A 13351-nucleotide genomic window follows, 5' to 3' on the forward strand; every position below is an offset into this window, starting at 1 on the left:
TAAAGTGTACTCGAGTTGTAGGAGGGAAAAAAACAACTTTCACTGCGGTTCTAATTACAGGGTGGTTGGAATACGTGCACACAACTTTCTCACCTTTTATGCATCATAGAAGTCAAAGCTGAGAGAAGCTTTGAACCTCAACAGATAAGATTGATAGACTTCAGAGTAGATTTTCCTCCTATCTCGTTTATTTGGCTGATTACATATTCAGAACTAGTTCAAGAGCATCCTTTATCATCAGGGAGGATGTTACAAACCAAAGACAAAGACATTACTGACAAAATACAAATGTGTGAAGAAAAATTCCAAGGTGAATATTTTTCTTTTTAAACCAACTGTTGCAAAGTGAAACAATCAATTAAGACATTTCATCTATAGAATATGAAATCACTCATTTGACTGATAAAATTAATTGACTATTTTGGTTTTATTTCACCTCTTGCTAAGAACATGAATGTAAGCTAAAGAAAATTCCCGTTGTCATAATCATTTGCATAGTGGCATTTTGCATTAAAGCCTTAGGTGTTTCTTCCCTTCTCATCTTTCTTTGAAAATCAGAATATTGTATTGACTTATATTGCATAATTCATTCTAGGGCATAGCCACATCTGTGTTTTCATTTATGGTGCAAATGGTTTTGCTAAATACAAAAAAAATCAATGACTCAGATGAGACAAATTTTCAATTTTTTTTGACTTAAAAACTGTATAACACATAGTGTTTAAGACATCATGTTGGCTGGGTGCGGTGCTCATGCCTGTAATCCCAGCACTTTGGGAGGCCGAGGTGGGTGGATCGCCTGAGGTGGGGAATTCAAGTTCAGCCTGGTCAGCATGGTGAAACCCCGTCTCTACTAAAAATACAAAAATTAGCCAGGTGTGGTGGCAGGCACCTGTAATCCCAGCTACTCGGGAAGCTGAGGCAGGAGAATTGCTTCTACCTGGGAGGCAGAGGTTGCAGTGAGCCAAGATTGCACCATTGCACTCCAGCCTGGGCAACAGAGCAAGACTCTGTCTCAAAACAAACAAACAAACGAAAACAAAAACAAAACGACATCATCTCACTCTTATAATGAAATGGGGCTCCATGCCTTTTAGGGTGCTATAGAAATGTATCTCTTTTTCCTGACGCTCTGCTCACTGTTCCAGAGGATGATGTGTAATGCACTTCACAGTGGGGCAGAAGTTCTGACCATTATGTCACTAAGCGGCTTTTCAATTTAAGGCATTTTCACCATCCAGAAGCTTTAGCTGATCCCAGTATTTTTTATATGAAGATTTCTTGTCTTGATAATGCCTTAAGAAGTTAAAAGTTCTTAATTTTCTTTTTTTTTTTACAAGAACCATTTCTTGTGTAAGCAGATTCCTAATACATTTTCTTTGATTTTGTTGTATGCATTGCAAATGTTCACCTTATCTGAGTCTGAAACTTACAGTGTGGCATTGTTCTTGTACATCTGTTTTAAAAGGGTGTCAGATTATTTCACAAATTGCTCTATATAGAAAGGTGTGCTTCCGAATGATTTTCTAGGCCCGCCTACTCAAAAGAGAGAGTTTTTTCCCCAAGTGTGACTTTGAAAGTTTATAGATATGGCTTAAAATTTTGTAGTCTTAGGTATATTATTTTTAAGGAGAATAACTACTCTTTTTGTAAAAGAAGACAATGTATGTGCCCAGATCTTGACAATAGGAAAGGATATCAGATTCAGGAGAGCATATATTATAGAATATACAGAAAATTCAGAAACCTCATTTTAGCAAATGACTTTAACTATTTTCTCCACCCACCTTATATTAAAGCAGTATAGTGAACAAGTAAAAAGAGGCTTTATAAATATTAATCTTTCTTTGTCCTTATACCTCCCTGACACCCCTATAAGAAACGAGAGTTATGGCTAAAAGATAAAAGAAAAAATAAGCGACCTTAAATTCAAAAGTTGATTGCATTTTCATCTTACTAGCATTTGAAGATAAGTGGTCAGCTCTGAAGAGCATTCAGATATTGGTGTAATACTGTAAGCTGTTATGTCACATAACCAACTTGCAGTTTGTTTAGGTTTAATCATTTTTCTGTTTCTGAAGAGAAGATTTGCATGGTTCCCTGGGAGACAAATCTCTTAAGAACTCCACTTTTCCATGTGCAGCTTTGATTTCTACCTGGCTGTCACTGTACTCCAAGTTCATCATCTGGGCAGAATCTTAACCTTCCATGTTTTTGAAAGACTTAATTTCCCAACTCACAAACCACATCTTAAACATCTTCCAGTTAAATAATACGGTGCTAGTTAAGCTAAGAGCACAGATCCACACTAACGGCTCTCTTGTTTCAGGCTGACGCTGGGGTTCATGAGCAGCACTGCCTTTTTGTCTATGTGGCTCAGCAACACCTCGACTGCTGCCATGGTGATGCCCATTGCAGAGGCTGTAGCACAGCAGATCATCAATGCTGAAGCAGAGGTCGAGACCACTCAGATGACTTACTTCAACGGATCTACCAACCATGGACTAGAAATTGATGGTATCGCATGTTGATATGGCCAGTCTGGGGTCTAGTCATTAGAGCAATAGACATAAACTCAAGAATTCTAAGTTGTATTTTGAATTAACTGTCCATACATGCATGATGTGAATTTAACTTCCTCCCTCTATAGTTCTCAGTATCTACAAAAATAGTTTTCTTTAAATATTTTACCTAAATTGTTACATTTCTATTTGCTTGCAAAAAGAAGAATGCCTTTTCTATCCCTCAGCCAGACTGATGGAACACTCTCTCATGTCTTTATCAGTAGACCTCCAGGTTACTCTTTCCTGTCCTGAAATGGCTTTCCTGCATAATACCGGGAATCTTTAATTCTTACATTCTGTTTGGATACAGCATCAAATTTCACTGTGATTATTTCTGGCTCTGACAAACTGATGCAGTGAAAAAGTGTTGGGAGGATATTTGTATTTATAAAATACTTTAAGATGAATGTGATGTTAGTACACAGTGAATTTTTTATTTTCAATTTCTACTAATGCTTCCATCTTTGCATCCACATACAGGCAAACCCAATGATAACCCCTTATTTACATTGTTTTTCTTTTATTTAATGTTTTGCAGAAAGTGTTAATGGACATGAAACAAATGAGAGAAAAGAGAAAACAAAACCAGTTCCAGGGTAAGGAATGTTGACATTTTGATTAGGATTTTTCCAAATTATATTTTAATAAAATTATAACTGGATCAATTTATTTTTCAGACGCAATAATGATACAGGGAAAATTTCAAGCAAGGTGGAGTTGGAAAAGGTACATAAATTTGATTCTTTCTAAGTAATTATATACAAAATTATATTAGAGCTGTAGTTAGATACATATGCATTTTAAAACCTGTCACTTGCTTCCTTCTCTATAAATTATTTTGCTTGACTAAGTAGTAGCATGGTGTAATGGTCTGATAAGCTTTCATGAACAGACAGAAATCAACATCCGGATAGGAACCATTTTAGGCTCTGAAAATTAGTATCATTATTTTCTCTTTTTATCAGAATCAGGATAATGGCAGTTAGCCAAGGTAGTTTAAAGAAATATAATTCCAGTCTCAGAATATTGCTTCATTTTCTTTTTTTTTAACTTTTATTTTAGTTACAGGGGTACATGTGCAGGTTTGTTGTATAGGTGAATTGTGTGTTTTGGGGGGTTGAGATATCGATTATTTCCTCACCCAGGTAATAAGCATAGTACCCGATAGGTAGGGCTTTTTTTTTTTTTATCTTTTTCTTATTGAAATCTTGCTGGCCTAATACCCTGATTTTCATTAGGAGTATCGTCATCATTTCTTCCAGGTTATGAACTTGGAGCAACTCCTATTCATGTAATTACAAGTCGTTATCTTTAGTGCTTCCATTGACACTAAAAAATTCAGTGAAGAATTCATGAGTTGCTTCTGTCACATACAGGTGGAGGAGTTGTAGCCATTCTAGATATTAAAAGAGGGAAGGAGATCTTTGTAAACTATCCCATAGAATTCATTTCCCCAGAATAAATCAATATAAAAATACTATATTAGATTGCACCGGGAGCAATATACCTCAAGATCTGAAAAATAAATCCTGCATAGAAATAGTCCTATAGTAACTACGGCATTAGGAATAGGAAAGTGGGACATATATTTCTTCATTCTGGCCATGGAATGCATTAACATGTAGCTCAACAGGAAAAAGAAAACCCTCTTGTTAATTACAGAAATCTTCTAAGAAAGAGCAATTTCTATGTAAAGAGAAAATGAATACAAAGATACATTTTAAGCCATTAGCTACAAAATATATTATGGGTTTTTTAAGATGGGAATTGCGTATATATTTACAAAGATACTATCTTTAGAGATAGAAGTAATTCCTTTAAAACATGAAAAATTAACAGTATGCCAGGTATGCCATAGAATAATACATTAGAAATGGGCTTTAAAAACTATTGTGAAAATTGGCACACCTAAACAGAAAGAATATACATGCACTCAGTAACTTTCTTGTGGTCATCTTTGGAAACCTAATTTTCTATCATAAGGCCTAAAGTCAAAACCCTTCAAATTGATTTGCTATCCAGATACTGTTCCAGGCATTGTAAGCTCCTTATTATAAGCAGCTCAGAATCTAGTGGAGAAGATGGACTTATAAAAATAAATCTGGGCCGGGCGCAGTGACTCAAGCCTGTAATCCCAGCACTTTGGGAGGTCGAGACGGGTGGATCACGAGGTCAGGAGATCGAGACCATCCTGGCTAACACGGTGAAACCCCATCTCTACTAAAAAATACAAAAACAAAAACTAACCGGGCGAGGTAGTGGGCGCCTGTAGTCCCAGCTACTCGGGAGGCTGAGGCAAGAGAATGGCGTAAACCCGGGAGGAGGAGCTTGCAGTGAGCTGAGATCAAGCCACTGCACTCCAGCCTGGGCGACAGAGCGAGACTCCGTCTCAAAAATAAATAAATAAATAAATAAATAAATAAATAAATCTGACATAAATGCCACACCAAAGGCATACACAGAAGCCAACACTTCTAGACAGGAGCAACCAGTTCCATCTGGGAGTATTGCAGGTAGGAAGTTTAATGTGAAGACATCTGAGTCTGGAAAGATGAGAGCATGTGCAAGCAGAAGAGTGCGAACTCATGAATGCAGGAACGTGTCTACCTTGTCAGCACTTTAAACTGGCACATTCCCATTGCCTGACACAAAGGAGGTATTCAATAAGTAGTTATCTTTATCAATTAATGAATGAGTGAAAGTAAAAGAGTAAAAAGAAGATGCTTTCTAATCAGAGAGTACAACTAATTCAAAGACCCAACTAAGTAAAGAACGGGGTTTTTTCAGGAAACCTCTACAATGCAGATGCTAGAGATGAGCTGTTGTGGGGAATAAAATTATGGTATGGCTTTGCACAGGTTATAAATATCTCTTCATCAAATACAAAGGAGTTTAGAGTTGATTTTATGGAAAACACAAAACCTTAAAGCTGCGGAGAAACATGGTACGTTCTGCCCTTGGGACAACCTGAAAGTCAGTGGTGAGCTTTTTGATTAACTGAGCAACTGAGCTTTTTTATTAATTAGACATTGGGGATGAGGGAGAAAAATGTAGGAGATGCCTCCACTGCTCTAAACTAGGGAGTGATAGATTGTGATGCCATTGATTAGAATGTAGAACTCAGAGGTAGGAATAACCTTTCAATGGAGAAAAGTAAGATAACGGAGATGCATTTTTGGCAATAAAGATTAATATCTGAGTTTAGGAGAGGAAAGCGAGGCTTTAGAATGTTGATTCTAAGGTCTTTCTGGAATGCAATGCACAAAAATTTAGCTTTATAGAAAAACAGGAATAGTTTATTGCTGCACTAAAGTATTCTTTATAAGATGTGCATGAGAGCATTATTTTATATATTGTACATTTACGATATGTTTTGATTTTTAACAATTATAGGTATATTTTCAGGAATAAATGTATATATAGTTTGTGTGGCAATTATAATAAACTGTAGCTCTTCTTTGATAGATTTACCTTATATAATTTAACACTGATTATGTGGAAGAATGTATATCTACTTCATCTAGCCATAAAATGGAAAAATATTTATACTCATAATCTATTGATCTTATGCTTTCTTCTTGAAGTAGGTGGGATATTCTATTGAATTAAAATAAATCCTGTGAGGTTTGACCTTGAATTTGACCTACAAGTCAAAAAAAAAAATACAAATATTACTCCCTTTTGGGGGAGAGTGGTATAAATTAAATTTCAGAGAAGATAAATTTCCTTCAGTTCAGCTCTGATTTTGATTATTTCTTGTCTTTTGCTGGCTTTGGAATTGATTTGTTCTTCCTTCTCTAATTTTTTCAGTTGTGATGTTAGGTTGTTAACTGGAGGTCTTTCTAACTTTTTGACGTAGGCATTTAGTGTTATGAATTTCCCTCTTAACACTGCCTAACACTCATGACACGAGTTTACCTATATAACATACTTGCACATGTATCCCCCAAACTTAAAATAAAGTGATAAAAGGGAAGAGAAAGAAAATAAAAGGCTTGGTTTTTTTGTAATCTGCATAATTTTGCTATGTTCCTGCAATAAAATAAATAAAATTTATTTCTAATGAAATTACTACAATTTTATTCATTTGAAGCTCCATTTATTTAGTACAAAACTAAAGATTTTAAAATTTTAATTAAAATCTCTTTACTAATACAATTAAATTAATCTAAGCTGATCAATAAGCTTACTTCAATTTTTAGAACTATAATATTTCCCCCCAAAGGCAATAACATACATTGATCCATATAAAATTTAGTGTGTAGTAAGTAGAAAGCTCTTAATAAGTAGAAAAAAAAATAATGCCCCCAAATAAATTGTGTACTTAGCAATGGCGGTAATATTAGTTAAGAAATATACATTTAACATTTGCTCAATGTCAACTTTTCAAAAAGACCTACCCTAAACTCCCTATTTCATTGCAGCCACCATATCCCATATCCTTCCTCCTAATCCTCATGACTCTACCCTACTTTATCCAAAGCATATATCACCTTCCTACAGAATATGTAATTTGCTTAATTTTTATTTATTTGTTCATTGTCTTCTTTCTCCACTAAAATGCAAGGTTCACGGGGCAGAGATTTTTGTCCGTCTAGTACATATCACAAATATCTTGAATAGTGTGCTCTGGAGTAAATAGTAAATATTTGCTTATTAAATAAATAAATTCATTAATATTTTTATCAAATGATTACAATTAGAGTAAAATAACTCATGTTGTATATAAACTACACTAAGTGTCCAGTGTCTAGTTAACCATCAGGGAAAATTCAGAGAAGTTACTATGGACAACATAACCATTAAATTAAATTTTTGGCTGCTTTAAAAAAAATAAACTACACCAAGCAAAGAAACAAACTGATAAACATTTAAAGTCAACACTATGGATCAGATTGCTTTCATTTTGGGTAGAAAGACAAAAAAGTGGTTTGTAACTAAAATTTATCAACTCTAAAATTCTTGTTAATAGAACTGCAAAGTTCTCATACAGGTAATAATGATGATAATTTTGCTGGTGGTGATAAAGACTAGATGTTAGTGTTGAAGATGATGGATATTTAGTAGTCCAGGACCTTATTTTAAAGTATTTGTATCGAAGAGTCACATTCCTATGCTGCATATCTAAAAAAGAGATTTGTCCCATGACTTAACTTTTACGAAGTTCTCTTCTCATGATAGGTCACGGCCCATATACTAACTGAGCTCTCTATTTGCCCAAAATAAAGTGGTGAATAGTTACCAAGCCAATAAATCCCACAGTATCCCCTAAAAGTAGCTGAAATATTTGTGAGAAAAAAAGATACTGGGAGAAGAAAGGAGTACCCTAAAATTACACTGACAGTACCTGAGGGAATATATTTGTCAGGTTCCATTGGGGTAACTGGTAAACCAACCACCATGCATAAAATTTCCATGAGAAATGAGTTCTAGGTATCCAAAAATCCATTTGTAGATACCAAAGGAGGAATAAAGTTCCTAGTTCTTTCCCTCCCCTGCAAGCATTAGTATCATTCAAAGAGACACCCCAGAGTTTTACATCAGCTCAATTTCTAAACCTCCAGGCATCTACAAATGAAAGAGACTGGAAAATCATTACACTTTTAATGAAAAATCTGAGATAATTATTTTTCATTAGTTTAATTTAACTTGGAATTCCTCAAAGGGAAAAGTTCAAAGAAAAAGTATCCTTGAACAAATTGCATCTTGCTTTTAATTAGGTATTGTTTAGTTTGGGGGTGAAAATCCTTATGGTTGAAAATCCAGTTGTACAAGACAACACTTTTTAATGTTCTCCAAAAATTCAAAGGAGTCTTGTAAGTACAGTAATAAACATGGTTCATAATATTAGAAACTACGGGCATTAGTTCTGCCAAATAAGGAGATGTTAATTCTGGAATATCTGGCTCATAGATCAGATATGAAAAAGGTATTTTAGCTTAGATCACATAACAAACAAAAATTGGCTCTCCTTCATTATTCTTCCATTTTCCTAAGCTGGGAGAAATTGGATGGCAAAGGCAGTAATTAGTCCTGCTCAACCCTCACCTGACCCAACTTAGGTGTCTCCTTTTATTCATGCAGTGGTTTATATAGAATGTTTATACAAGAGGTAAGCAAAGAGAGGGAGGGAGATTATCACACACCCTTTAGGAATCACAGCAACAATCTGTGAACGTGACCTCACTCCAGATTTCAATCTTTATTAGAATCATAGTGCTATCTCCATTGATGGCCATTCTTAGTTGTGTTCTCACAAAACATTTTTCTATTAAAGAAACTATTGACTTTTGACAATATCGTTTCTCCTGTATATCTTTATTTTATGAAATACAAAAACTTAGTTCTTCACATTTTATGTTATTGAAATATTATCTAGCAAATAGCATTGCTCAGCCATATTGGCAATATCTGTACTTTAACTCTACAATAAGTCCCCCGTACTACATAACTTGTTTGAACACTATATTTTGTTTCTTGAAACACTCAACAGTGTTCTCCTATGCATCTTCTAGTGGTATTTTCTACAAAAAGAAATATGTTTATTTTGTCTCCAAATTGATTTTTCTGTATTTTGATTATGAAACATTTCATGCATATATGCATTTATAAAACATGACTAAACATTTTAAAGAATAATAAAATGAATAAGATGATGTATACCACATCCCAGCTTAAAAACTAGAACACGATGATTTCTAAAATCTACATGAGCCTTTCTCTGATTCTATCTCTTTTCCTTACACAGTCACCCCCACTCCCTTGTCGAGTTAGCTATAGTCCAAAATTTTGTGTTAATCATTCTCTTGTTTTCTTTTGTTTTATCACCTGCACTAGTTAAGGTATGGATTGGTCACCATAGCGAAGACCAAAAATAGCAACAATTTCAACAAGATAGAAATAGGCTGGTATGGTGACTCCTTTGTCACCATGCCCCTGACTCTTTCTATCTCTTCTCTGCCATTTCCAGCACTGGAATCTTGTAATTCAAGATGGGTCCCCCATCTCCCTCCGTCCATTCTGTACCCCAGCTAGCTGCTCAAGGAAAGGAGAAAGTGGAAGGCATATGTACTTAAAAATTATTCTGTTACTCTCCTGGATTTGAGAGTATTCAGATTTTCTATTTCAATGTCAAACAGTTGCATTTTTAAAAAGAAATTTGTGTGTTCCATGTTAAATTTACTGGTGTGTGGTTGTTTATAATATTTTCTTACATCTATTTAATTTCTACAGTATTTATAGTTATATGTCTTTATTTCTAACATTTTCGTTGTGCTTTTAAAACATTTTTCAAATAATCTTTCCAAACTATGTCTATTTTATTAGTCTTACAAGTCTTGTCAAAGAACCAACTTCTGACTCTTTTCACCCTCTCTATTTAATGTATATTTCACATTATTATTGTTTTCTTTCTTTATTACTTTGTTCTGTCTACTTTATTTGTGTATTTATGCTCTTGCTCTTTTGCTAATTTTTAAAATTTGACCTTTACCTTATTAGAATTTTCCTCTCTTCCAAAGTAAGGATTTAAGGATATGAATTTGCTACTATTACTTTAGCTGTTTACCATATTTTTCTGTTTTGTGTTTTCTGATTTCCATTATGCTAGCTTTTTTTTACTCAAAAGATGCTTAGAAATGTGTTTTGAAATTTAAAATAAATTAGATTTTTAACTACTTTTAAAATTTTTCTAACAATTTTTCTGGGGTCAAAAACTGTGGTCTATTTAACAGTTTTCCAAAACTTGTTGAAGTAGCTTTTTGAAGTAGCACATGATCAGCTATAATAAATATTTTTCACTGTGCTTAAAATAAATTGTACATTTTTAACTAATTAGGTTCAATGTTTCCCAAAACTCTGTAAGATCAAGTTGCTAGTTGTGCTTCTCAAATCTCTGTGCCCTGACCAAGTTTTTTCTCTTTTTATTCAGTAATTGATGAGACTGTTTTGTTAAACTCTCCCTCTATCATGTGGATATTCTATTTCTTCTGATACGTCTGTCAGTTTTGGTTCCTCTGTATTGTTAGATTATGTTATTGCGAACCCATTTAGAATGTTTCTGTGTGTGTTATTGATTAACATTTTATCATTTTGTGCATTTCTTCATCTATCTTAATTTTTTGGTCTTTGAGTTTATTAGCTTATTTGTCTGCTGATAATACAAGACTACCAGCTTCCCTTCCCTTCCCTTCCCTTCCCTTCCCTTCCCCTCCCCTCCCCTCCCCTCCCCTCCCCTCCCCTTCCCTCCCCTCCCCTTCCCTTCCCTTCCGAGACTGACTCTCACTCTACCATGCAGGCTGGAGTGCACTGGCACGATCTCAGCTCACTGCAACCTCCACCTCCTGGGTTCAAGCAATTCTCCTGCCTCAGTCTACCGAGTAGCTGGGATTACAGGCACCCGCCACTATGCCCAGTTAATTTTTTGTATTCTTAGTAGAGATGGGGTTTCACTATGTTGGCCAGGCTGGTGTCGAACTCCTGACCTCATGATTCGCCCACCTCAACCTCCCAAAGTGCTGGAATTACTGGCATGACACTACCAGCTTTTATAAGGCTAGTATTTACCTGGCGTTTCCTCTATGCTTTCACTTTCAGTATTTCTGTGTCCTTATGTTTTAGGTGTATCTCTTTTATTATGTTTGAAAAATTTTACCTCTACCTGACATGTTTTATCCATTTAAATTATTTGTGACATTGTATATTTAGAGTAATTTCTACTGCCAGCTTTTTATTTTTTCCAAATATTCTTTCCATCTTTCCATCCTGCGTTCCTATGCAGTTATTTTCTTTTTTTATTCCATGCTACACACACACTTGTATGGGTGGTTTATTCTACACTTTGTGTCTGTTTTAGTTGTCCTAATCATTTTACTGTATTATTAGGCAGCAAGGGTTGCCATAGCAAAATACTACAGAACTGTGTCTTAAACAATACAAATCTGTTGTATTTTCTCCCAGTTTTGGAGGCAAGCCAAGTACAATACAAGATCAAGGTGTTATCTGGGTTGGTTTCTAGTGAGACCTCTCTTTCTGGCTTGTACAAGACCATCCTCTCATTGTACTCTCACATGATGTTTTCTCTGTGCACATGCAGTAGAAAGAGATATTTCTGGTCCCTTTTGCTCTTTTTATAAGGACTTCAGCCCTATCAGGTTAGGCACCCTTCTTTGTTTAAACTGAATTACCTCTGTAAAGGCCCTTTTCCAAACAGAGTCACTTTGAGTGTTAGAGCTTCAACATATGAATATTGAAGGACATCATTTAGTCATTAGTATCATGTCTACTTAATATATAAAAATTTAAAGATAATCCATTTTTTTTCTCCTGAACGGTGTAAAGACCCTAGGATATTTTAACTTAGACCATCGTTTTCTATTTACATGCTACTATTTTCCAATTTTTTAGTTCTAGTCTATTATTCCTCCATTAAATTACATAATTGTATTATGTTTTAAAATCAGTGCTCTGTAGAGTTACGTGCATATTTATTAATATCTTTGTTCACCATTGTATTTTGCGTCTCAGACCCCCTATATGGGGTCATGTTCCTTCTTCCTGAATATACTATTTGAATGTACTTCACAGAGTGATTTTGGTGTTAAATACACAGTTTTTGTTTGATAGAAAGATGTCTATAATTCTCGAATCATGTTTTTATACTTATAGTGTGCTAGACAGGTTATTTTTTATTTTGCACATTGAAATACACTTATATATTTCTACTGCATTTTGACCTTCTTTTTTTCTATTTAAAAGTCAGCTAACTACCAGTCAAATTATTATTCCTTTGTAGGCAATCTTTTCTCTTTGGTTGCTTTAGTGATGTGTGTGTATGTGTGTGTGTGTGTGTGTGTGTGATAGAATTTTACTTTGCTATACTTGAGTGCATATTTCTCCTGAATCTGTGTATTGATCTTTTCCAACAATTCTTGCAAATTATCAGGTGTTATTTTTCAATATTCAATTGCCTCATCCTAGTTCTCTGTATTCTCTCCCTCTGAGTCTCCAATTAAACATGCTGCACTTTCTCACTGTGTTTTCTTTCTTTCCTTCCTTCCTTCCTTCCTTCCTTCCTTCCTTCCTTCCTTCCTTTCTTTCTTCCCGCCTTCCCTCCTTCCCTCCTTCCCTCCTTTCTTTCGTTCGTTCGTTCGTTCGTTCTTTCTTTCTTTCTTTCGAGACGGAATCTTGCTCTGTCACCCAGGCTGGAGTGCAGTGGCGCGGTGTCGGCTCACTGCAAGCTCCGCCTCCTGGGTTCACTCCATTCTCCCGCCTCAGCCTCCCGAGTAGCTGGGACTACAGGCGCCCGCCACTACGCCCGGCTAATTTTTTTATATTTTTAGTAGAGACGGGGTTTCACCTGTGTAGCCAGGATGGTCTCAATCTCCTGACCTCGTGATCCACCCACCTCGGCCTCCCAAAGTGCTGGGATTACAGGCGTGAGCCACTGCGCCCGGCTCTCACTGTGTTTTCTAAGCTTCTTAGCTAACATCTGTTTTTCTTTTATGTGTTTTGCTGAACTTTATTATGAATGGTAACTTCTGACTTATCTTCCAGCTAATTAATTTTCTCTTTAGCTATGTCTATTTTGACCTATTTACTGAGCATTTAAATTGTTATTTAATTATGTAAATTCTATTTGTCTTGTTTTAAGATTTGCCTATAACTATTATAATCTTTTTCATATTTTCAATTCCTTCTCTAATTTTATTAATCATATGTAAATTTAATTATATTTTGTGTCTGTGTCTAACAGCTCTGAAGTCCTTGTGAGCCTCTTTCTTTGACTT

The 13351-nt window shown here is 35.2% G+C and overlaps 1 protein-coding gene and 1 long non-coding RNA gene across 3 annotated transcripts in view; one reads left to right on the forward strand and one right to left on the reverse strand.

Annotated features, from left to right (window-relative positions):
• SLC13A1 (solute carrier family 13 member 1) overlaps positions 1-13351 on the forward strand; it is a 90065-nt gene that overhangs the window by 27639 nt on the left and 49075 nt on the right. For both annotated transcript variants that reach the window (XM_033193256.1, XM_033193257.1), the window contains exons 4-6: positions 2330-2517; positions 3103-3160; positions 3242-3290. In XM_033193256.1, the coding sequence (XP_033049147.1) occupies positions 2330-2517; positions 3103-3160; positions 3242-3290 (295 nt within the window). The remainder of the gene's footprint in view (positions 1-2329; positions 2518-3102; positions 3161-3241; positions 3291-13351) is intronic.
• Positions 1-13351, reverse strand: part of LOC117072831 — a 68231-nt gene that overhangs the window by 4247 nt on the left and 50633 nt on the right. The window lies entirely within an intron of this gene.

The sequence above is a fragment of the Trachypithecus francoisi genome, unplaced genomic scaffold (assembly GCF_009764315.1).
Source record: "Trachypithecus francoisi isolate TF-2019V2 unplaced genomic scaffold, Tfra_2.0 Lachesis_group4, whole genome shotgun sequence".
Taxonomy (NCBI): domain Eukaryota; kingdom Metazoa; phylum Chordata; class Mammalia; order Primates; family Cercopithecidae; genus Trachypithecus; species Trachypithecus francoisi.